The sequence below is a fragment of the Gobio gobio genome (assembly GCF_949357685.1).
Source record: "Gobio gobio genome assembly, chromosome: 2".
Lineage (NCBI taxonomy): Eukaryota > Metazoa > Chordata > Actinopteri > Cypriniformes > Gobionidae > Gobio > Gobio gobio.
This window is the reverse complement of record NC_137098.1, coordinates 5,015,252-5,042,268: the sequence shown is the minus strand read 5'-3', so window position 1 is coordinate 5,042,268 and position 27,017 is coordinate 5,015,252. Positions and strand designations below refer to the sequence as shown.

At 38.5% G+C, this 27,017-nt stretch overlaps 2 protein-coding genes across 3 annotated transcripts in view; one reads left to right on the top strand and one right to left on the bottom strand.

Moving 5' to 3' along the window:
• Positions 1 to 2,227: 2,227 nt before the first annotated feature.
• Positions 2,228 to 9,892, bottom strand: senp8 (SUMO peptidase family member, NEDD8 specific). The gene is made up of 2 exons (XM_079841326.1): positions 9,799 to 9,892; positions 2,228 to 5,027 (listed from the first exon to the last, which is right to left on the bottom strand). The coding sequence occupies exon 2, from the start codon at positions 5,005 to 5,007 to the stop codon at positions 4,369 to 4,371; it is 639 nt and encodes a 212-aa protein (XP_079697452.1). The 5' UTR covers positions 5,008 to 5,027; positions 9,799 to 9,892; the 3' UTR covers positions 2,228 to 4,368.
• A 159-nt stretch (positions 9,893 to 10,051) lies between these two features.
• Positions 10,052 to 27,017, top strand: part of myo9aa (myosin IXAa) — a 261,447-nt gene continuing 244,481 nt past the window's right edge. For both annotated transcript variants that reach the window (XM_079806507.1, XM_079806505.1), the window contains exon 1: positions 10,052 to 10,382. The gene's annotated coding sequence lies outside the window, so the exon portion shown is untranslated. The remainder of the gene's footprint in view (positions 10,383 to 27,017) is intronic.

Sequence of the window (27,017 nt, the reverse complement as noted above, 5' to 3'; positions counted from 1 at the left end):
AAGCCCACACTGTCACTGTATGATAATTGAAATGACCTGATGACCATTTTCTCCAGAATGGCTGTACAGCTGAATAAAATTATGCTGCATTATTTTCCTGTTTAACACTGTAAAGCTGCTTTGAAACAATCTGCATTGTTAAAAGCGCAATATAAATAAAGTTGACTTGACTTAAGATTTATTTGAATGCTATGCATAGTTTTTGACTCCAAGACCCCCCATTGTCCACAACAATATTCAAAGGCAAAATTTAGTTTAACCCATGCACTCCTAGTTTCTGTACATTTAATTTATTTAATGTTCTTAAAGGTTTCCATTCTTATTGACCAAATTTAAAGGAACACTCCACTATTTTTGAAAATAGAGTTAAACAGTTGAGTTTTACCGTTTTCTAATCCATTCAGCCGATCTCCGGGTCTGGCGGTAGCACTTTTAGCTAGGGATGCACCGAATTCAGGATTCGGGTTCGGATTCGGCAGAATATTGGGCTTTTTGACGGGCTTGGTTTCTGCCGAACCTTTGAATGTTTTTCCACCGAACCGAACCCTAGGCTTGCACTATGTGCACTAAAAGACACTAAAATAAAGTGTGGTCGACGTAATGATGCCGCCGTTGATTATGGGAAGGTTTTTACATGGTGTTTGTTTGGCAGTACTTTCAGTCAAAAGAAGGCGATTCAAGTCGAGCTACATGTTCAATTTGCAATGCCGATTTGTCTCGTGGTGGCAAGGACCCTAAACAACAGCGGCTGTTAAAACATTTGCGTATGAAACATCCGAGAGAATATGATTTATGCATGAGGGAATCTACAGACAGCAGCCAAAGTGCAGCAACTTCAGGTACGGCAAAGGAAGGACAGTCATCCTGGCATAATGTTGCCTATTCTTTCTTTTTTATAGTTAAAATAAAATAATATTATTCCTTAATGTGTTTATTGTGATAATGGACTGAGGATGGGAGTAGGATTCGGTATTCGGGTTCGGCAGAATCTTAACCAGTGGATTCGGTATTCAGCCAAACCCCAAAAATCTGATTCGGTGCATCCCTACTTTTAGCATAGCTTAGCATAGATCATTGAATCTAATTAGACCGTTAGCATCTCGCTCAGAAATGACCAAAGAGTTTTGATATTTTTTCTATTTAAAAGCACTTAAATCTTCAACATAACCAACGTGACAACCGGCTTACACAGAGAGCGCTGGGGACTATTTTCAGGCGCTGTGTAATATCATTGCGCCGCTGCACTCATGGGACGGCTCACAGCTCTTGATCATTACGCAGGAATGAGAGTATAGTTCCTCGCCATATCAGCCTAGAAAATCACAACTTTTCATTTTGCGTCGTTCTTAGTACACGATGTAACTCCAGAAAGAGTCAAGTTTTAAATAGGAAAAATATTGAAACTCTTTGGTCATTTTTTGAGCGAGATGCTAACGGTCTAATCAGATTCAATGATCTATGCTAAGCTATGCTAAAAGTGACCCGGAGATCGGCTGAATGGATTGGAAAAAGGTCAAACTCAACTGTTTAACTCTAGGGGAGCTGGAAAATTTTCACAAATAGTTTGTTTTCACACTTTCGTCATGATAAAATGTTTTATGGCCACATAGAAAAATTATTATCCATTATGAAAAGAGATTTTTAAGCACATGACTTTCCCAGGTTTAGAAATCACACTTTTAATATTTGGCTACCTCAGGTTTTCTAAACAGCAGTTGTTGAGGGGGTGAATAAAAAAAATAATTACTTTTTAAATTTTTATTTCATATCAGTGCACCCTTAAGCACAACCATCTTTTATGGTTTTGAAAGCTTTTTATAGGGATGAAACACTGCTCATTCAGTTCAGCTGAAGAAGAAACGGTCACACAATCATGCATTTGTGAGGTTACGAAGCATCTTTCCAGCTCAGAGTGAGAAGGTGAACTGTTCTATCTTTGTTCAGCCCATTGTTTGTAAACTACATGTCCATGGCAAACCGTATCTGCGACAGTAATAACACAGATCACGTTCCCTGTCATCCGTACTTGTCTCAAAATAAGCCCTGAGCAAAAGGTCTTGTAAACAAGCATCACATTCCCTCACTTCATGCTACTAATCAGCAACAATACATTCTCCATCCACCAACCTGCGCTGCTAACTGATCACAAGTCTCCTCTCCCTTATGAACGGATCTGTGTTCTTAAAGGAACAGCGCATCTGAAAACTGAACAGTCGGTCATCGTTTACTCGCCCTCATGTGTGATTTTATTTCATTAATGGAAGATGTTTAGCAGTTCATTCAGTGAAAGTGAAGGGGGTCTGATGATGTCAAGCTCGTAATATAAAGTGTTACGGAAGGAGTTGAGCGCTATATTTAAAATCTTCTGAAGCCATATATGATAGATCTGTGTGAAGAACAGAAGAAACTTACATTTCCAGGATTTCCAGGAAATTTTCTGAAAATTTTGAAATACATTTTTTTTTTTGGAAGAGTTGGATTTTTTGTGTGAAAATCTTGACAATTTGTGGGTAAATTGTTGAAAATTTTGACTTTTTTGTGAAAATGTTGACAATTTCGAGGACTTTTTTTAAAGTTTGGAAACAAATGTGAAAATTTGGAACATTTTTGGGTATTTTTTGTGAATTTTTGGGACTTTTTTTAAAGTTTGGACAATTATTGGGTCCTTTTTTGAAAATTTGGACAATTTGTGAATTTTTGGTGAATTTTTTTGGGAAAATGTGGAAATTTTTTGGCACTTTCTTAAAGTTTGTAAAATTGTTTGAAAATTTGGACAATTTTTGGGAGTTAAAAAAAAAAAGTTTGGACAATTTTTGGGACTTCTTTTTAAAAGTTTGGACAATTTTGGGGTCATTTAAAAAAAAATGTTGGACAATATGTGTATTTTGGGGGGATTTTTTTGAAAATTTGGACAATTTTTGGGACATTTTTTTAAAGATTGGAAAATTGTTTGAAAATTGGAATTTTTTTTTTTTTTAATTTGGCCAAGTTTTGGGTAATGTTTTGAAAAATGTAGACAATTTTTGGGACTTTTTTATGTGTAACATTTTTGGGTAATTTTTGTGCAAATTTGGACAAATTGTGAATTTTGGGGGGAAATCTTTTTGAAAATTTTGACAATTTTCAAATTTGGGGGAACATTTTTGTGAAAATGTCTGTAAATTTTGTCAAGATTTGATACATTTTCAGCCCCTTTTGCAACCCTAATCAAATCTGACATGATGTGTCTCTCTTCATGTGCCATCATTGAATATATGCAAATAAAAATGAGATTTGAGGGAAATAACTTCTTCTTTGCCACCGTATGACTTCAGAAGACTAAGAATATAGTAATTCATTTGCACTACTTTAATGGCGTGATTTTTGGAGCTTGACAGACCTCATTTACATTCATTTTATGAAAATTCTGGATCTCCCTGTGACATGAAGGAGGGGAACGTGGTGATTTTCGGTTGTGCTGAACCATTCCTTTAAGATTTTGGCAAACCACCTCATGCTGTTTCTTCCGTGCAGGATTGAGTATGATATGTTTGTCAACATCATGATGTAAGTCGTTGCGTGGCGAGTCTCTGTATCAGCGAACGCCACTCTGTCCGTTTCCATGTAATGGCTTTAAAAAAATTACAAGTTTGGAAAATTGTTTGAAAATTTGGACAATTGTTAGAAAATTTGGACATGTTTTGGGTAATGTTTTGAAAATGTAGACAATTTTTGGGACATTTTTTGAAAATGTGGATAATTTTTGGAACTTAAAAAAAAAGTTTGGGCAATTTTGGGGGATTTTTTTACGGTAAGTTTGGAAAATTTTTGGGTCCATTTTTTGAAAATTTGGACAATTTGTGAATTTTGGGGGGGATTTTTTAAGAGAATTTGGACAATTTTTGGGACTTTTTTTAAGTTTGAAAAATTGTTTGAAAATGTGAAACATTTTTTGAAAACTTTGACAAGTTTTGGGACATTTTTTTTTGAAAATTTGTAACATTTTTGGGTAATTTTTGTGAGAATTTGGACAAATTGTGAATTTTGGGGGGATTTTTATTTGGAAAATGTAAAAAATTTGGGGGACATTTTTTTTGGAAAATGTAAATTTAGTCAATATTTGAGAAATTTTCTTTCTGAATCGTATGACTTCAGAAGACTAAGAACATGATTCATATGCACTACTTTAATGGCGTGATTTTTGGAGCTTGACAGACCTCATTTGCATTCATTATATGAAAATTCTGGATCTCCCTGTGACATGAAGGAGGGGAACGTGGTGATTTTCGGTTGTGCTGAACCATTCCTTTAAGATTTTGGCAAACCACCTCATGCTGTTTCTTCCGTGCAGGATTGAGTATGATATGTTTGTCACCATCATGATGTAAGTCATTGCGTGGCGAGTCTCTGTATCAGCGAACGCCACTCTGTCCGTTTGTGTGTAATGTATGCGGGTGTAATGATCTGAGCGGGCAGGTGAGGGCAGCCTTCGACTGTGGCACTCTCACACAGAGCCTCGGCGTTACAGATCACATACATGCCGCAGTCATAGCTGTTCTGCTGAGAGGGGCATTGCTCCTCCACAAAAGCCACTTTCGCCCCAGCTCCTAGGAAAGCCTCCAGCTTGGCTGCGATTCGCCGGGCGTGCAGTGAGTTACCTCCACTCTGGGAGTCGAAGTGTGTGAACTGACTGGTGTCACGCCGAAAGAGAAGCAAGCTCCAATGGGAGCCCCCAGCTGATTGATTAGCGTTATCATTGACGGCCAGAAAAACCCAGCGGCGCGACGAGAGACTCAGCGGCTCCAGGAAAACGGCCAGCTCCTCTTGACACGAGGCGTACTTGATAAACTGGGCCACTTCGGGGCTGATGAAGCAGACCTCCTCGCCCAGGCTTTTGAAGCGCTCTGCTGTGAAATACTCAAAGGTGAAGCCTATCACCTGATCATTGAGCCAGTGGGGTCCGTTTAAAAGGGCCACATCTGAGCGCCGCAGAAGACTGTCCTGGTAACTCAACACCACTGGATCCATCCTCAAGGCCACCCGAGTTACTGTAGGCATGAGAATACAGACATTTGACTCATTTACATACGGAGTACCATGTTAATACCATGTTATATGAATCAATTTGTGGGTCATAATGGTGCCATTTTACCGTTTCTACAGATTAAAGTGAGCAGCACGTCAAAACAAAAACAAATTTTCAGGGGAAGTTGCTAAAGGCAGATCGAGTTGTTGCTAAATGACGTTGTGACGTCATTGCGTAATCGCAAGGCAAAAGTATGCCATTATGTAACGCGTAGATATTATTTGATATGCTAATTTAGATTTGTTTGTAAAATAAATTAAAGCAATGTGTTAGTTAATATGTACGGATCGAGCCCCACACATGACGTGCAAGAAAAAAAAAAGTAAATTGTGCGCAAAATTTACAAATTTGTTCCTTCGATTTGCTAAACCGTCCACACAATTTACTCATTTGTTCCCTCGTGTGCACGATTTAACCTACTAGTTTTTTCCTGCATGTCATATGCAGTGCCCTGTAAATATGCTACCTAAATGATCTTCCGGTTTTTACAGCGATTTCCACTTTCCACAGCGATCTTAAGGAATTATGAATGAACCGCTTGGCCTATTGACCTAGCTTGTACGTGTGTTGTTTGGATTAGAGTCACTTTCCAGAAGTTGCTAAAAGTTGCCAAATAAATAAAAAAATTGCTAAATTTGTTGCTAGGTGCTTTTAGAAAAAAAAGTTGCTAAGGTAGTCTGAAGAGTTGCTAAATCTAGCAAATTGCTAAGTTGGCAACACTGCGTAAAAACAACACGCAACTGCAAAAACGCGTCGACGTCATCGATGACTATGGTTGGGTACCGAAACCCGGTGCCACTTATATAACCGGTATGTACCGGACCGAATCAGAACGCAGATTTCGGTTCCTCATTTCGGTGCCAAAATTCAAACGTGCTTTCGCGCTTTGGCTGAGCCAGAGACAGACGCTCAGCGCTCGTCACATCACAACTCATGACAACTATTCAGTGTTTTCAACCACATCATGTTTATTTCAGGTTTCAGACATTTAAATGCTCATAAGTGGCTACTAGCAAAAAACACACACTGATGTCTATGGAAGCGGCAATGACAATCCTTTCAGACGGTTATAATTTGACTAACGTTGCGTGTTTTATTCACATCAGATACATGCACATTATATAGTAGCTATATAGTTTACTCTATTCTTCTTCCAGTTCACTGGTCACTTACTTTCATGTATTTTGTGAGACGAGAATGAACTCAAGTGTTGTAAATCCGACAGATCCGATTCTGAGGCGCAAACTAACATGGCGCCGCCCATTGCGCTTTATAGATCAACTAACACACATTCACTCACACATTTGAACATCAGATAGTTCATGACAGTTAAGAAGTTTGTGAATATTTTGAATAAAAAGAAAAAGCTAAATAAACCCGATACAGCTGAGCTGTCAGCGCTATTGCGGCTGCTGTGTGTCATGTGAGAAACATGACGCGTCGCCATGGAAACATTAAGACGATGCGTTCAAAAATATTTAGCAAGAGAATATGATCATATTTCAAAATAAAGCTGAAGCTCGAAGCTGGTTTGTAGCAGAGCAAGAATACAGACGACTGCTGTTATTACTGTAACTGTTATTTAGAGTTAAATTAGGCTTGTTGTAGTTGGGTTAGGTGGCTTAGGTTTTACTGTGAATTTGTAAATAAGTCAATAATAATTTGTAAATAAGTAAATTGTGTTTTGTATTTATTTATATTCATACATTTAAGTATACATTAAACTTTTAATAAATGGTTCAATTTAAATAAAAAAATAAAAAGCCATTTAAAGTCATCCACCTCGTTTTGTGGCCTTTTTTTAATTATTTTTTTTAAGTATCGGTTCAGGAACCGTTTAGGCACCGGTACTGTTTTAAAAGTATCGGTTTGAAAAAAAACCCAAACGATACCCAACCCTATCGATGACTCTAGTTTTAATCATTTAAATGTGTCTTTGAAGTTTGGGAAAAAATTTCTGGCAGCTTTAGTTTATGCACAAGTATATCTTCAAAATTGACAACTAGTTATACATTAATACCTGTATGTGAACCTTTTGCAGATAAATACAAGTGTTTTGTATTTATATGATGAACTAAATAACGACTTATATAGTGATATAACCGATTTCAAAACACTGGTTCATGAAGCTTCGGAGCGTGATATTAATCAGTGTATCGAATCATGATATAGATATACATAATAAAGGCTAGATGTCTTACAGAGGAGTCTCTAACGTCATCACCGGCGGCCATCTTGTCACAGGCCAGCTTTCTGGCGGGCTCTGATGTAAGGTGAGTGATCTGAACACAAATACTCTCATCTCACTGAAATCTTGACGGATTTACAAATGTTTCTTACAAACGTTATTAACGTGGCTATAATTCTGAATGCTTGAACAAATTATGAATAATTTTTCATAAGTATGCAGTGTCATAACTACATCTCTGACGTTTATAACAAACCAAACAGTTTGAAAATCGGTAGAAAATTTAGCAAGTTATGGTAATTTAAAAAGTTTAAGCACCATTAAAACACAATGTTAGGAGTGAGCGAGCTGACTGTGACAAGATGGCCGCCAGGTGTGGATGTCGACCTCCATTGGCCAGCAGCGCGGACGAGACATCTAGCCTTTATTATGTATATCTATGTGTCAAACCGGCAAACTGCTGAAATCCTGTGACTTTGGCGCTCCGAACCACTGATTCGATACGCTCCAAAGCTTCACGAAGAAGTGTTTTGAAATTGGTTATCACTATATAAGTCGTTATTTAATTATTTTTGGCGCACCAAAAATATTCTCGTCGCTTTATAATATTAATATTGAACCACTGTACTCACATGAACTGATTTAAATATGTTTTTAGTACATTAATGTATCTTGAGAGAGGAAATGTCATTGCTAGCTATGCAGAAAAATGTCTTAATTTGTGTTCTGAAGATGAATGGAGGTCTTATGGGTGTAAACGAGGAATAAATTACATTATTTTTTAATTTTACATACATTTTTGGGTGAACTAACCCTTTAAGAGGTAAATCCACAAGGCCTTGTATGTGCCATTTGCTCCTGGGACCCAGGAATAGACTTTTGTCCACTGTAGTGGACATTATATTTTAGTGAATTTCTCTAACATCATAACATGTCACAGTTTTAAGAGCACATTCGGGGCTTTGCACAGATACCAAATGTTTGGAGGTTTCACCAGGACAACAACAACTTCTTGGTCTTTAAAAACGGCTGATATTAATGTTTAGCACTCTTATGGAAATATGATAAAATGTTGTAATTATAATTTAAATCTAATTAATTTTCAAATTGTTTGTAATAAATCAACATCTCAGGAAAATGTTATGGGGTTTCTAATCAAAATATGACTTTCTTTTAAAAAACAAGGGCATTGATTTCATAAATGTCCACTGTAGTGGGGACTTAAATCATGTTTATCAGGCATTCTGGAGACACAACAAGTAAATAGGGAAAGAAATTACATATCAATATTCCTATGAAATATTAGATATTATTATGAAAATGTTGCCAATTATTACTCCCATTATTACACTTCTATTTTCATTACATGTTGCAGCAAGAACACATTAATATGCAAATTAGATGCAGTGTACAGACACATTGTATTGAATGGGAAAATCCAAGTATGGCCAGTTTACCCACATATTTCATAAAGTAAAATGGTATACCAATGCATTTCGTTATATCTTTCATAACATAGTCCAGAATCATCTTTAAACAAAGTTTAAAAAAAACTAAAAATTGATTGGTGACTTAAAAATAAATCCCATTGTTTTTGCCTCTACATGCAATTTCATGTCATTTTATTTTTTAAACAAATGAGTCCTGGTGTCAACTACAGAGGACATATCATAACATATGAATTTCAAAAATGTTTTTTTCCCCCATTTGTTTCTTATGCTCTAAACAATGCAATGACATGAAAAAAATACTAAATTCAAAACACTTTTTCTGGGTCCCAGGAGGATGTGTTTAAGTGTAAACAAACACATAAATAATAGTCTGATAAAACATCTGATCTTAACTTTTTATATTCATATCCAGTTAGGAGAAATATGAACTTTTTTGGTAAATATAGGTAAAAATTCTTAGACATCACTGCTTTTGGCTCATCTTTGATGACTATTTTGAGTGTTTAGGATTTTTCTTTTACACAGTAACTTTAATCAGTCTATATGTTTAAAGCCGACATGAAACGGATGTTCCGATATTCTTTTCGTCCCTATTTTAACATATATCAGAGGGAAACGGCTTCGCAAACAAGAACAAATGTTGGGCGGGGCTTGATGTTGTCCGTGGGGAATTGATTGGATGGTTGCTATTGGTGGATCACATCGTTATTTTGAATCAAGATTATTTTGATATAAGACACATGCATTTAAATCAATAATGATGTACACGGATGAACAGTTTATAATAAATATTCAGTAAAAAAAACAAGATTTGTCTATTTTGATTTCATGCTATCTTTCTGATATTCTATACACATTACTTTTCACCAACAATGTACTATTTTTCTTACCACTCTATTGCTGTTACTCTACTTCTAGTACATCCTCTGACTTCATGTATGTAGTAAACTTTAAAATATTACACTAGAATATTAAAGTTGTCTTATTTGTCTCACTCCTGCACCGCGCACTGACACAGGCCAAACAAACACGATTACATATCAAAGTTCTCTGCATTCATCATCTGTTTAAAAGTACAACATATAGTTTGTTACCTTGCAAAAGAAAGAAACAGCCTTCATAACGTCCAGCTTCCAAGCGCACGGAGGGCAGGTGCCGTAAAGCGCTAACTGTTGTGATAGAAAATGTCGCGCTTCTGCTCGTTTTGCGACAGTGTTGAGGGGCAGTGCGCGTACACGCCTCTTTCAAAAGCTAGGCGGTGATTGGTTTAGCGCAACGTGACGCAACTAGTCACGTACTGCCTCTCTGAAAGCGAGCCACCGCCCATCGCCGCAGATGACCCCGCCCATTCCGCAGCGAGTACGCGCAGCGCGCGTCTGGACGCTGATGAGAAGCAGCACTGATTAAGCAGAAAAAACAGAAAGGAGTTTCAAGCGAGCGACTCCCACGAGAAAAGAAACGCCGCACTGGTCGGAAATTTCAATGGGAAGAAGATCATAGTCAATTTTTTATCAAAATGGCAGAGTGGCACGTTTGTTCGGACGCGGGAAAGTTGCAACGGATAATTTGAGAGAGACAATTCTGGGATATTAGTGGACTCGAGCTGCGCTGGATTTGATCTGTCCTTAAAGGAGAAGCTGGATTTTTTTTTTTTTTCTTACAACTGAACTCAAGAGAGGTGAGATTTAGTGTGTTGAAATGATCTTTGTGTTTTCGGCGAATTACACAAACTAACTTATCGTGACTCGAAGTTTCCCCGCATCTCCTGCGTTATGTCTATTATTATGATTGGACGTGCGCGCGCCTGCTCGTGGCATAACGATACGTGCAAAACAATAGTGTGGTATTTATTTTGCTTCGGTGTCAACAGACACACGCACAACCTGCGAATGTTGTAACTAGTATGCATGTGTTGGGGTAACTTTAGGAGAGGATGAATAACCCTCTTATTTAAGGTGTGACAGATGTCATGGGTGGAGGTGAGGATGAGGATGGTGGTGCATGTATTATTGAGGACTCACTTCTTCTTCTTCAGCCCCAGTGCTGCAGTAATCATGGGCCAAATCTGCACAGTCATCCGGACCCAGTCAGAATGTTTCATTTCTCTCTCTCTCTCTCTCTCTCTCTCTCTCTCTCTCTCTCTCTCTCTCTCTCTCTCTCTCTCTCTCTCTCTCTCTCTCTCTCTCTCTCTCTCTCTCTCTCTCTCTCAAAGAGTTAAAGGTTTGTGTGTGTGAATGTCATTGCATTTAAAGGATTAGTTCACTTTTAAATAAACTTTTGCTGATAATTTACTCACCCCCATGTCATCCAAGATGTCCATGTCTTTCTTTCTGCAGTCGAAAAGAAATTAAGGTTTTGGATGAAAACATTCCAGGGTTGTTCTCCATATAATGGACTTCAATGGGCTCCAAACGGTTCAAATGACAGTTTCAGTGCAGCTTTAAACGACACCAGATGATGAATAACGATCCGTTTCTGCGAGAAACCGAGCAGTATTTATGCTATTATTTTACCTCTTATCAGACGAGCGTGATCATCTCTGAGCTCCGGCATAACTTCCGCTAAGTGAGGTCAAAATACAAGCGTAGTCATAGATATATCGATCGTAGATGCCTCATTCTATTAATCCGTGCAGGTGCTAATGAGGCATCTACTATTGATATATCTATGACCACGCTCGTATTTTGACCTCACTTAGCGGAAGTTATGGCGGAGCTCAGAGATGATCACGTTTGTCTGAAAAGAAGTAGAATAACAGCATAAATACTGCTGGGTTTCTCGCAGAAACTGATGGTTTGTCTAGATAAGACCCTTATTCATCATCTGGTGTCGTTTAAAGCCCTTTGAAGCTGCACTGAAACTGTCATTTGGATCTTGAACCGTTTGGAGCCCATTGAAGTCCATTATATGGAGAAAAATCCTGGACTGTTTTCATCCAAAACCTTAAATTCTTTTTAAGACTGCAGAAAAAAATCGGGGCGCTGTATAGGGGACGGGGAACGATTCGGACTGGGCGCTATATAGGGGACGGGGAACGATTCGGACTGGGCGCTATATAGGGGACGGGGAACGATTCGGACTGGGCGCTATATAGGGGACGGGGAACGATTCGGACTGGGCGCTATATAGGGGACGGGGAACGATTCGGACTGGGCGCTATATAGGGGACGGGGAACGATTCGGACTGGGCGCTATATAGGGGACGGGGAACGATTCGGACTGGGCGCTATATAGGGGACGGGGAGCGATTCGGACTGGGCGCTATATAGGGGACGGGGAACGATTCGGACTGGGCGCTATATAGGGGACGGGGAGCGATTCGGACTGGGCGCTATATAGGGGACGGGGAACGATTCGGACTGGGCGCTATATAGGGGACGGGGAGCGATCCGGACGGGGCGCTATATAGGGGACGGGGAGCGATCCGGACGGGGCGCTATATAGGGGATGGGGAACGATCCGGACGGGGCGCTATATAGGGGACGGGGAACGATCCGGACGGGGCGCTATATAGGGGACGGGGAGCGATCCGGACGGGGCGCTATATAGGGGACGGGGAGCGATCCGGACGGGGCGCTATATAGGGGATGGGGAACGATTCGGACTGGGCGCTATATAGGGGACGGGGAACGATTCGGACTGGGCGCTATATAGGGGACGGGGAGCGATCCGGACGGGGCGCTATATAGGGGACGGGGAGCGATCCGGACGGGGCGCTATATAGGGGACGGGGAGCGATCTGGACGGGCCGCTATATAGGGGACGGGGAGCGATCCGGACGGGGCGCTATATAGGGGATGGGGAACGATCCGGACGGGGCGCTATATAGGGGATGGGGAGCGATCTGGACGGGGCGCTATATAGGGGATGGGGAGCGATCCGGACGGGACGCTATATAGGGGATGGGGAGCGATCCGGACGGGACGCTATATAGGGGATGGGGAGCGATCCGGACGGGACGCTATATAGGGGATGGGGAGCGATCCGGACGGGACGCTATATAGGGGATGGGGAGCGATAATAGCCCATTGAAGCCCATCCGGACGGGGCGCTATATAGGGGATGGGGAGCGATCCGGACGGGGCGCTATATAGGGGATGGGGAGCGATCCGGACGGGGCGCTATATTGGGGACGGGGAGCGATCCGGACGGGGAGCGATTCAGACAGGGCGCTATATAGGGGATGGGGAGCGATCTGGACGGGGCGCTATATAGGGGATGGGGAGCGATCTGGACGGGGCGCTATATAGGGGATGGGGAGCGATCCGGACGGGGCACTATATAGGGGACGGGGAGCGATCCGGACGGGGCACTATATAGGGGATGGGGAGCGATCCGGACGGGGCACTATATAGGGGATGGGGAGCGATCCGGACGGGGCACTATATAGGGGATGGGGAGCGATCCGGACGGGGCGCTATATAGGGGATGGGGAGCGATCCGGACGGGGCGCTATATAGGGGACGGGGAGCGAACCGGACGGGGCGCTATATAGGGGACGGGGAGCGATCCGGACGGGGCGCTATATAGGGGACGGGGAGCGATCCGGACGGGGCGCTATATAGGGGATGGGGAGCGATCCGGACGGGGCGCTATATAGGGGACGGGGAGCGATCCGGACGGGGCGCTATATAGGGGATGGGGAACGATCCGGACGGGGCGCTATATAGGGGATGGGGAACGATCCGGACGGGGCGCTATATAGGGGACGGGGAGCGATCCGGACGGGGCGATATATAGGGGATGGGGAACGATCCGGACGGGGCGCTATATAGGGGATGGGGAGCGATTCAGACGGGGCGCTATATAGGGGATGACGGGGCGCTATATATGGGGAGCGATCCGGACGGGACGCTATATAGGGGATGGGGAGCGATCTGGACGGGGCGCTATATAGGGGACGGGGAGCGATTCAGACTGGTTTCTGGTTTCACATTTTTGTCACGCGAACCCCAAAACGTATCGGACGCGTTTCAATTCTGCACACAGTGATATTTTAAAGTGATATGAAGGAGATTTGGAGGAGAAACGGTTAGAGATTAGGAGGAAAATGTGGCTTTACTGGGCTCAATGGCTTTGGAACGAGCTGTGATATAATAAACCAAATGCTATTGACTATTTTTATAAACGGGAGGAGCTGTTCGATTAGCCCTGCCCCATCTTCCTGTTTCAGTGGAAACTACGTCAACACATGAATAATCAAGTCACTTCAGTGGGCCTTTAAAAAACAATATATCTGTTGTTTATCATTAGAAACCTAACCTGCATGCTCTTGAATATAAACACCACATTTAAACCATACATTTAGAGTTCCTTAAATGCGTTTGGGATCACTTTACACTTGTTGCGTTGTCCTTGTATTTTGGAGTTAGTGAGGAAAGTCTGCTGTTATTGGTGGCAGTGTTGTTTTCCCAGCACAGGTGATGTGAGGAATGTGAAGGCTCTGTCTCAGCTGTTATAGATTGTGCCAAGACATGACAACTGGCCTTGTACACGACACCCCAGAAATGAGCGAATCCCTCCAGTGTGTCTGCATGCATGCTTTTCAGCCAGATTCATACGTTAACACTTGTTCTAAATGCATGCACTCGCAAGAAAGCACTGTGCCAGTGGTGATATCATAATCCTGAATAATTACGTTCATGTATCGACATGACACTAATTACTTATTTTAAGCATATATGGTGCTGTCGTTTATGTAAAACACAACAGAAAAGACTTTTTGTAGAAATCCGTGAATATATCTTTATTCAGAGGCTTTCAGTTGGAAACCAAATCACATCACAGGTTTAAAATTCCTTGTTATTAAATATTAACACGGAGCAGAAATAGAAGTTGCATCATATGTCCTGGAGGGAGACGGTAAAGCCGTAAAGTAAAATCACTCAAGCGCTCATTTTAGTGACTGTAGTTGTTTTTCCTGTTTTGATTTTTTCCGTTTGAGTTTTTCTGGATTATGTTATAGTGGTTAATGAATTGAAATCATGAAGCTTGCACAGTTAGTTTAACATCGATTTATTAAAAATTAATTGAAATCATGAAGCTTGCTCAGTTTAACATCAATTTATTAAAAGTTTAACAAAAATGAACATTTTAGGACCCTATTAAATCTGTTTTATTTAATTTCTCTGATTCTAATAGTTTAATAAAAAAATTTATAATCATTGAATGAATTCTTAAAACTTAAAAAATTATATTAAATAAAAAAATATTACAAATTTATATTAAATACGGCCCTATGAATAGCTTTTTTCCCTCAGAAATGTTTTGTTTTAATTTTTCTGGATTTATGATTTAATACAAATGTATGAACGAAAACGGTAGTAATCAATAGGAATATATTCCTATAAAATAAATTATATAAATTATAATAAATTCCTACTTTTAGTGATTGTATTATTATTAATAATTAATAATAACAGCCTGTACAATAGTATAGGGATGTACGATATATCGGCCGCCATATCGGTATCGGCCGATAAATGTTCATTTTTAATGTTATCGTTATCGGTCCAATAAGAACATTTATTAAACAATATTAAAGCTGATAAATAATATTTCCTTGTAGATGTCCACTATTCACCATGATGGTTTTGAATTGCTTAAAATATAATTTAAAAACGCTTCAATATAGAAAATACAGCTGCAAGCGCAAGTCTGTCATATAGGCTACATAAAATCATAATGATAACATTATAATTGTGTGTTTGGGACATGGGTTTTAATGGTGAGACTTTTGTTTTTGTAATCAGGCTCTCAAAAATGATATAAAAATTTGGATTTAGATTAATCCAAACAAAATAATTAATCCTTAACAAAATTTGACTGGTATTGCTACTACTGCAATTTTGGTAAGGTGACAACCCTACTCCCTGGTTATCGGTTATTATCGGCTTTCAAATATAAAGAGTTATTATCGGTATTGGCCAAAATGTTCATATCGGTGCTTCCCTAATAAAATGTTCTCTTAAAAATTATATAAAAATGTGGATTTAGGTTTATCGGCCAATATCGGTTATCGACTCTCAAATATAAAGAATTATCGGTATTGGCCCAAATTTTCATATCGGTGCATATGCATGTGTCTGTATCAAATTTTCATGTTGCGATTAATTGCTGAAGCTTTTATCACGGTATACGGTATTATCACGATATTGAAATAAGTTGCAAAAATCCTACTATAACAGGTTTAAAAACGTTCTTATTACAAAAAGAACCGAACACTTAAATACAATAAAGCAATACACAAAAATGTATAAAGTAAACAAACGTTGGGTTTGTTTACATCAGTGCGTGTTCCTCTTTGACGTGTTGTTTATTTTAAACGGTTGATGGGTAAAGTATTCTTTAAATTAGGGATGCACCAAAATGAAAATTCTTGGCCGAAACCGAAAACCGAAACACCGAAAGAAATTATGCCAATTATTAGTACCATTGCATTTATGGCTATGACTGTTTACTAACTTTACTAAAATCAAGGCATTGTAATTGCATAAATTAATATTAAAGTTTCAAAGAATAAATCAATTACAAATTATGCCAATATTTAGTTAGCACATTGCAACAATGCACAGTATAAAATAAAATTCAAACTAAAATGTTTAACTTGACCCCACTCATTTGTACATTAAATAATAATGTACAGGCCTACAGAAAGGTTTTAAAATTAAATGTTCTCTCATAAAAACAAAGTGCATTTAGGTCTAGTGCATTTTAAATTTTTCTCTGTAGGACTGCTACAAGAAAGTGCATTCAGAACAGGTGCATTAGGTCTAATAATCAACACTCAAATAACATAGTACGCAAACATGTAAACTTTACATAAGGCAGTTTTTGCAATAACTTCTAAATCTGATTATAAAATAGTTTTTTATCCAATTCGTTGTTGAAATATAATCATTTATACACGGTGTCTGTCCTTTTCAATGTTTATTTAACATGCATGAAATAATCAAGATATCATTAACAGGTTAAGTAGAATATAATGAATATAACGGCTAATATAGTGCATATATTTAGTGAAGGAGTTGATTTACTTTAGTGAATAAAATTCTGTGGACACTGAATGGCTGCCTGAGGTAAATGTGATGCTAAAGTTACATGACATTTGTTTGGTTTACAGCAGTTATATTGACGTCTTTTCGCCGTTGAAACACTGATTGAGCGATTATACCACATATGATACGTGACAGTGAGTGTTAATGTATCCTCAACATACCTTAGATGTTCATTCATGTTTATTCTTAAGGAAGAGATGATCGATCGCGCTCACAGATGATCGCGTTCACGCGCGAGCGCCGCCGCTTGAACTGTGATGTGATCAGTGATGCCACATTAAAGAGCGTCAAAACGGCATTTATCGTTTGAATTTCGTGATGCATGTTGATCGATGTTGGTGTGGGAACTCGGATTGAAGTGTGTTCCGCGCTTAAAACATGCCCACTGTTAAAGATTGCATTGCAAGCACGTGCAGGTCGCGGTTTCTGTTTGCGTCATCACAACATTTCGGCCGTGTTGTTTCGGTGATAAAAGTCTTTCGGCCGAAAACCGAAAATGCACTTTTGGGCCATTTTCGGCCGAAAATCTTCGGTGGCCGAATATTCAGTGCATCCCTACTTTAAATGCATTCTAAAAATCAGAATAATTCGTAATAAATAATTATTCACGGTATTTTGAAGTGCCCACGATAACAATATTGTGCATGTTCATTATTGTTATATATCGGCACACGTCTAATCCCTAATAAAATGTTCTCTTAAAAATGATATTAAAATGTGGATTTAGGTTTATCGACCAATATATCGGTTATCGGCTTTCAAATATAAAGAATTATCGGTTATTGGTATCGGCTAAAATTTTCATATCGGTGCATCCCTAATAAAATGTTCTCTTAAAAATGTGGATTTAGGTTTATCGGCCAATATATCGGTTATCGGCTATCAAAAATACAGAAATATCGGTTATCGTATCGGCCCAAATTTTCATATCGGTGCATCCCTAATAAAACTTTCTCTTAAAAATGATATAAAAATGTGGATTTAGGTTTGTTGGCCAATATATCGGTTATCGGCTATCAAAAATACAGAAATATCGGTTTTCATATCGGCCCAAATTTTCATATCGGTGCATCCCTAATAAAACTTTCTCTTAAAAATGATATAAAAATGTGTATTTAGGTTTGTTGGCCAATATATCGGTTATCGGCTATCAAATATACAGAAATATCGGTTATCAAATCGGCCCAAATTTTCATATCGCTACAATAGTAATATATTTCTGTCAAAATTTCTTCAAAGTTAAGCCAAACGTGTTGTCATGAACACCTTTTGTATATAATGCGATGATTGTTTTTATTAAATGAAAAGTTTACGCGTTAATGTCCTTGTATAGTGAGACGGCAGATGCCAAAAACACCTCGAGTGTCACCACTCATTCACACAAAGACACGCAAAACATGCAGACGTCAGATTTAAATAGCAATATTTTGTGGATATCCTGATTTGATAAAGTGTTTCGGCCTATATTTATCACATGACATTCTCCGTCATACTGTAAATTCCATTTTTATGATTCCATCCCGCCCTCGTTTTCCGCATAACGGAAATCATTGTGCCCTGTATGACTCTGTATGATGAATCTGGCTTGTTGGAGAAATCTGAAGCATTTTTGGACCACAACAATAAGAGGAAACTGCCATAGGAAGTAGTGAAACTCACGGTCATCAAGTTGCCAGGATTTTACTTTGAAGGGGATGCGGTAATCCATACTTCAGGCACTGATGCTACAGAAACACTGTATGTTATATGACCCGATTAAACCGTTAAGCATAAGCTGCTTTTTATCGTAGTTATCTCCTAAATATGTATCTCTTGAATATGTCAGCTGTACTTCAGACAGTATTTGCTGAATTGTAGACAGCTGTAAGCAGACCGACAGCTGAAAGGGAGTATGGGTCATATTCCCCGGCTGTAAATAACTGGAAACAACAGCAAATATTACTTTTACCATTTGTCTGAGACCTTTCTATATTTCAGACACGGGCTAATGCATGTTGACAGTTCATTGTTCGGTTACCAGCCAAGCCAAATTTTGTGTAAAGATGTTCATGCGATGGCCGTCTTGTTTTGCTTACATTGTGCATTTTGACTTCAGAAATATGTGTATTTGCTTTCCAAATTGACCACAATATGTGCCCGTCCTAAATTATCATCAGGCAATAAATCATCTTGGATTTAAGGATCATGCAGGCTGTAATTTTTCTCGAAGCTTGTTTTTGAGATGATCTGAAATCTGGTGTTATGTTTGTCCAATCCAAACAAATATTTGCAGTGGATTTGGATGTTATTCAGGTCTAATTCCAGACTTTTAAGCCTCTACAAACTCCCAGCAAAATCATTCACTGAGAACATTATTGATCGAGCTTTAATGAGTTACGATGGTTTCGTGATATTAAAGGTATAGTTCTCGCAAAAATCATCAGTTGTTCACCCTCATGTCGTTCCAAACGCATTCGTTTTTCATTTGAAACTTGTATTTTTAATGAACCCTGAGAGGTTTCTGTCCCTCCGCTGAGAGTTCATTCATTTTGATACTCCAAAAAGTTCATTAAAACATTGTAAAAGTAATCCGTATGAATTGAGTCAGTTTAATTCTAGTCTTCTGAAGATACACAATAAATTGCTTTATGATGAACAGATTTAATGTATGATCATTATTTCTGTACCTGAAAATCCAGTTTAGACCTACATGAAAAACCTGGAAAGAACTGGAAATTTCATTTATATGTTTGTTCTGTTGTATTTATGTACAATGTATATGCTGTATTATTTATTTATATATTTATTTATATATATATATATATATATATATATATATATATATATATATATACAGTACCAGTCAAAAGTTTGCATACATCAATAGGAAATATACACATAAAGAATATCGTCCGGTTTATATCAATATCCGTTTTGTTTAACGCTCTAATATCGGTATCGGCCCCCAAAAACCCATATCGGTCGGGCTAGAAAAATTAGTAATGTTAACTTGGTTTACTAAGAACATCGAAGTAAATAATACAATAGATATTGTGTAGACAACATATTTACATAATATAAGTAAAGTGTTTCCCACCAAAACACAGAGACCTCAATACTTGGTACACAATAACGATAATTTTTGAGTATGAATGTGTAATTTTGAGTAGAACATAAACTCCAGATGTTACTAAACCTAACAACAAAAGCAATGATAAAACCTTATTAATTATTCATGCTTCCAGTGCATGATGGGAACACCAGTATCAGACAGTTGAGTAGGTTTTACTTATTTTTTTTGTTGATATTTATTCTTGAATTTCTACAAGCTTAAATTGAGCACTAATATAGAATTTACTTATTTTTGCCTGAACAAAATTATTTAGGTAGACATTTTTTTGTTGTTTTTTTGTAACGTTTGGTTGATCATTAGCCTTCGAAGAAAGCCTATCATTTTGTTCTGATTTTCTTAAAATATCTGAGAATATTTTCAAGAATAACTTTCATTCTTACATTTCAAACATTCTTACAAATTGAAAATTCTTGTGATTTATCTTAAGAAATGTCTGAACTTGGTGATTTTCGTGAATCCAGCCTCCGGGTCTTAGATATGGCTTGTTTTCTTCACCCATTTTATTGTCTTCAAGGTGAACTCCAGTCGTTTAGAAAAGTAAAAATATATGTTTGCAGCATTTGTTCAAACTCCTAAACTTAGGCATGAGCAATAGTGGTGCTTTGCGATAGTTTGGATGTAATAGTAAGCCAGCTTAAGTAGGTAAGTAGGTGCCTGTCTGCTCTTGATAAATGTGCAGCAGCAGAACAGGTGTTGACAAGCCACTTTTTGTAGTCTGGGGCCCTAGTAAAGGGGCCACTAAAAAACTGGGCCGTTTCTCTAAAACCCAGGATCATCGTAAGGAAAAAATTGGGTCTGCTCTGACCTTCTTATCATAGTGGGAAGAAACCGCACCTGATCTATACGAGTAAAGTAGTCCGTCTTCACCAGTCCTGCTCAATATCTCTCTCTCTCAGTGTTTGACAGGAAGGCCTGTTTGGGGCGGCAGGAGAAATGTCAGAAACGGCTGGCTGAAGGGAAGGAAAGATGTATAAGTGGCTTATCTCGTCTCAAATCTCGGATACCGTCTTAACATGAGCTCTCGGCAAGACTAAGAGGCTACAAATACCGGGACATTTTTACTGTAATAGAAAAGGAAGGTAACCAGTAGTTGTCATTTTACTCGCGTTCTGACTTTCTGACCTCTATTCTCTTTCTTTTAGAACATAATGTCACACACAAAGAACAGCTTACTCTATTTCTTGCAACAAAAGTGGTGATTTATACTGTCAAGCTTTAAAAAAGGACAATAAAGTAACACTAAAGCTACCTAACACCGTGTCCTAACCATGCATGATGCAACTAAATTCCAGCTGCGGTTTATCCGTCCACACGGAGCACTTTTCCTCGTGGAACTTGAGAGATTTACCATATAATATGTTTTCTGAACTTGCACAATGAATTTCATCTCGCCCATGTGTACAGTTTAAGTCCTTATTATTAACTTGTATAGTCTATGAGATGACAAATCCATGAAAGGAAAGGAACAAAACATGAACAAACCGCTTTATTACTATTTCAGGATAGTAATCAAACTCGCATCCTCGCTAATAGGTGTCAGCAGGGCCTGACTATTTTTTTTTTGCTCATTCACAGTGGCTTGTGGTTTTCCAAAGTTACTATCCACTCAGCATTTTCACTGGCCACAATTTTGACATTGATACTATGGGGAAAAACTGCCCTATAGATATTTTTAATATCATCTAATTTCTCGGCAGGTTTATTAGGCTGCTGTCACTTTAAGAGCTGACGCACGGATCCATTACACTGATACACATGTGCTTTCTTTCTCAACTGTTTACATTCACTTAAAACCGAACCGACTGTGTTTATGTGAGTACTCGCCAAGACCTGCATTTTGACATTATTTAGTGTGTATTTGACCGTTTAAGTGAAATAAGCAGCAAAAAAGAGCTCAATTTAGTGCTGAGAGGCGGCTTTATGTGGGCTTAATCGTGCAATGTGTAATTCGTGCAATCCCACGGCGAAGTTCAAGCCTTGCCACAGCAACAATATTCATCTGGAGCAAATTAAGCGAGTGAGTGAGTGGAGGCGGTATTTGTGTGTCACTCGCTGTCTGGAGAGATATGAGAGAGAGAGAAAATATTGTGTGTCTATTTTGCGGTAAATGAGTATTTTGAATGCATTTCAGATATTTCAAGGGAATGTCTGGAAACGCACATAAAGCTGACTCTTAAACAGTTTATGAGTGGCAAGTACCAAAATGAGTGGCTTACGACGCTTAAACAGGCAAATAAATACAAACTTATGTCAAAATGCTCGTCTTGGCGAGTATTCAGTTAAACAGTCGGTTTTGTAACGTATGGTTGAGAGAACACATGTTGTGTAACTATATTGGATCCGTGTATAAACTCTTAAAGTGACAGTAGCCTAATAAACCTGCTGCTCATGTTTAGACAAAGAGAAAATCACTCGGCTCTTTTATTTAATTAATCTGTATTTAATTTGTTACAATGAAGACTATTCCGCTATTATTTTACATTTTGATTACTTTAATTTCTGTAGTATTTCTTACCTCAATACGGTTAGACCCTCCTGAAAAACTTAAAGCCATGTTTATTTCATATCTCTCTTTATTATATTGCATTTATTTGTGCTGTTGTTTGCAGTTTGTCTATTTGTTCTTATTTTATTACTGACTTTTTACTTATTGTCTTTGATGAAAACTAGGGCTGTGCGATATTGAAGAAAAATGCGATATCCTTGTTAAATTATGTGATATTCGATATGCGATGCAATATTGCTTTAAGTGTGTAAAATCTATTTAAATTATATTAAAATGATACCATTTTATGTGTTTCACATTCTTTCTGGGAAAAGAAAGCATCGCTACAACTTCTGAAAGTGACCAGCAGTGTTTTAGCAACAAATTAAAGTCACAAATCTGACAATATAATTTTAACATATATGTAAACAAACCAAAAATGTAATGCCAATAGTTAGATACCAAAAACTCTTTGCTTGACTTGGTAATATGTACATTTGTGATAATTTGATAATTTCGATATATATTATGCAGCCCTAATAATACTTTGCGTTGAAGAAAAGTAGATTTTTGTCTGTATATGGTGTCAATTATGTTTCTTAGAAAGAAAATCGGAATCCGCAAAAATCGGGGGTTCAAACTTTAACAAAAATGAGGAATCGGTGCGTCTTTAATACAAATGTTAATGCACGTAAAACACTGGGTGTCAGAGACCATTTCTGTTTGAATGAACAGAAACTAATCTGATAATATTACTGACTTAACCTTAGTCACCAAGACATCAAAATCGACATTTCTTATTTTTCTATGGGAAAATATGGCATTGATTATTATAAATGATTTATCCATGCACAAAAAAATCACATGCCCTCATAGTCTTTATTTAAAAACGTAAACTTCCCTTAACTGGACAATACTCCATCATCAGCTCCAGCAAATTGTAACTTGCATGAGATTTCTGGACAAAATCAAGTTACGGCCTACAGGTTTTTGTTGTTGTTGTTGTTGTTGTTGTTGTTGTTGTTTGAGTAACTGTTTTACACTAATACACGTCACAATAGGGAAGAACAGGCCATCTTGATTTCTGTTTCAAACTGAACTGAACACTTGAATGCTAATGTTAAAAAGTCCATGATACAGGGGTCTTTTGTAAGAGGATGCAGTTTTATGACGTGTTATAATGAGATCGTATCCCAACACTGGTGTACTTTCTTCCTACTTTCATAAAAGATAATTTTACCAGAAAAGTACATGGTGTGAAGTAGAATTCGAATTGGACACAGTCCAAGACGTGAAACATGTCAAACCAGTCGTGTAACTGAATCTCATTTAATGTTTCTCTTACTTTTAGGCCTTTGTTTGGATCCGCTCTCTCTCATTTGCAGAGTTTGACTGTGTCCGAGCAGTAATGGAAACAGGGAATTATAGGCCTTATCATGACTGACGTGAAGTTGGAACAACCGTATTTTCCTTTAGTGTAGTTTAACCGTTATGTTACATCTTAAATTGCACCTTTAAATAACTCTTGAACCATTGTATGTGTGAGGAGGGAACACAATCTCTTAACTAATGCTGTTAAGGGAACCCCAGTTGGTACATCACTATAGTATTAAAGGTAAAAATGTTTTACTGATTTCTAGGCTACTCACTGTTAAAGTGTGTGAATTTTAGCGCAGTCTAGTGGGGAGGTTGTGAATTGCAACCGTCCACCGCTCACCCCTCCCTTTCGGAGCACATAGAGAAGTTACGGTGGCTGACACAGGACAAATATGTCGTCTGAGACCACAGAGAGTAGCTAGTGCTCTGTAGAGAAGTTTGTCCTTTTATGTAGTGTTCACACCGGACGTGAATAAATCGTGCTATTTGCGCAAAGTTGGGCGCTTGAACATTTTGAGTTTACTCGCTTCATTCGCGCGGGACATTCACTTCACAACAGACGCTAATTCGCGTTATGGGAGGGGCTTCTGCCAGCGGCTCATCTCGTTGAGAAATGGCTGACATGGGCTGTGTTGACACTTCTTTTTTTGTTAAAATACTACTGTTAATGTGTGACAACGTAGTTTTGAGACTTTTTCAGGCAATAATGTAGTTGTTTAAAGCTCAAATCTGTGGTTTATTTATAAAAAGAGCACCTATTTGAACATGTGATCTGGTGTTTGTGGAGTTGTGAGCTCCAGTGGATCAGCGGCGCTCATTAACCCCGGAGAGAGCAGCCTTTCCTCGGCCAGTCCTTCTGCCGTCTGTCTCTGGCTCTGATGTCTCTGTGGCGTCTCCAGCTATAATTCATCTTGTGTTGATGTAACGGCCGATCTTTGGTCTCATGGATCTATAATTTGTTCCCTGGCAAATCGTTTAGGCTGAGGGCAAAGTGAAGTTTCATTACTTTTTTATTTTTAGGCTATTAACTTTACGTTACCGTTGTAGCCGACTAGCACTGACTTTGAATGTTTGACTGAATTGTTTGCTTTATTTCATGTATAGCTTATTACACCTTTTACTTATACTTTTGTATTATTGATCATACATAAACTTGCATTTAACAAAAAGAGACTGGGTTGTGTTTCATGTCATTTAACGTTATCACAGTGATAATCATATGCACACTTGTCTGAACCAGATATTAATATATGATTAATATAAACCATATGATTTTCTCCTCATTGTTGTCACTACTAGAGTAAGCTCCTGATTGGTTAACGCATCGCGAATGTCCACTATTGTTCAGATTTTTCAACTTGGGCGCCAAACGCTCAATTCGCGCCGTGTCATTCGCGCGAATCACGCCGCAGAATGTCTATTCGCGTCTTTGCATTGACTTAACATGTAAATCACTCGCGCAAAACGCGTCATTCGTGTCCGGTGAGAACGCACCATTAGGGCCACTGTAGAAACACGACGACTCAAAATGGCGACTTCCCGGTAAGGGACCCGCGTTGTGTGTCGATAGAAACGGCTCATTTTACGGTAATAAAAACATAACGGCTCATTATGAAAGGTCTTTATACTCCACTGAAAACATAGTTATGTATATTATATTGCATTTCTGTCACTAGATCCTCATAAATACTACACACTAATGTTATAATAAGTATTAAGGTTTAAGTTATGTGATAAGCACCGTATCGTTTTGTTTACGATGGTTACCGGGGAAAAATACGAGCGTGGTCATAGATTCGTAGATGCCTCATTAGCGCCTGCACGGATCAGTAGAATGAGTTATCTACAATCGATATATCTATGACCACGCTCGTATTTTGACCTCACTTAGCGGAAGTTATGCCGGAGCTCAGAGATGATCATGTTCGTCTGATAAGAGGTAAAATAATAGCATAAATACTGCTGGGTTTCTCGCAGAAACTGATGGTTTGTCTAGATAAGCCCTTATTCATCATCTGGTGTCGTTTAAAGCCCTTTGAAGCTGCACTGAAACTGTCATTTGAACCGTTTGGAGCCCATTGAAGTCCATTATATGGAGAAAAATCCTGGAATGTTTTTATCAAAAACCTTAATTTCTTTTCGACTGCAGAAAGAAAGACATGGACATCTAATTTGTTACTCTGTTTATTTAAGTTTAAGTTATGTTGTAATATTTTCCTCTATTATATTGTTGTTTGATGTTTATTATCACCATTAATATTATTATTAATGTTCATGTATAATTATTTATGTTCATATATTCCTAGCTTTGGCAATATTGTACGATTTACATTCATGCCAATAAAGCAATTTTGAATTTGACATATTGGATGACATGGGGGTGAGTAAATTATCAGCAAAAGTTTATTCAAAAGTGAACTAATCCTTTAAAAACCCCAAACAAGCTATTTTAATGGACTCTGAATTAGGATGTAATTCATGGAATATCACCTCTGAATGTGTGTGATTGTGTTTGTTCCTTCAGGGGTTAATGATATCAGTGAAGTCCAGGTTTCTGGTGTGTGTTTGTTGCCTGGTGAGACTCCTTCTGCTGTGCCCTCGGGCCACGTTCTGCTCGGTCTCACAGTTTGTCCTGGAGCAGACGTTTCTAAAGGGGAAATGGTGTGTGCATAATCCTGCTACTGATATATCCAGCCTTAAAACATCTCATTATCTCCCTGTAATGCTCATGCAACTCGCACCGAGTCTATTCTACAGATGTTTGAGAGATTTATCATATAATATGTTTTCTGAACTTGCACAATGAATTTCATCTCGCCCATGTGTACAGTTTAATTCCTTATTATTAACTTGTATATATGAGACGGAGAAAAAATCGAAACGAACAAAACATGAACAAACCGTTTTATTGCCATTTTGGACCAATGAGATTTCATTGGGGGCGGAGCTATCCAGCATAATGCGTGTTGTTAAAGCCTATATTAGCGCCAATTGGACGATATATTCTAAGCATGCATTGCAGTTTTGACGTCTGTTGTTTTAAGTGCTCGCGTTCTTAAAAGCAGGATGGATTCTGATTGGCTGTCAATGTTTGTATCGCTCATCAGCTGGAAAAATTTTTTTTGATTCCAAACCTCTGTGCTATTCTTGTATATTTCCCAGTTTTGTTTCCTATCAGAAACTAGCTGGAATAACTTGGGTGAAGGTGGGAGCTAATTATGACTTTAGGGAGGGCGGTTTTACTGCATCTGTTTTCATTTGGTACACGAAATAGCGTAGTGT

Bases quoted from the DNA above. Each gene is read 5' to 3' on its own strand.
- senp8 (XM_079841326.1), bottom strand. From the start codon at position 5,007: ATGGATCCAGTGGTGTTGAGTTACCAGGACAGTCTTCTGCGGCGCTCA.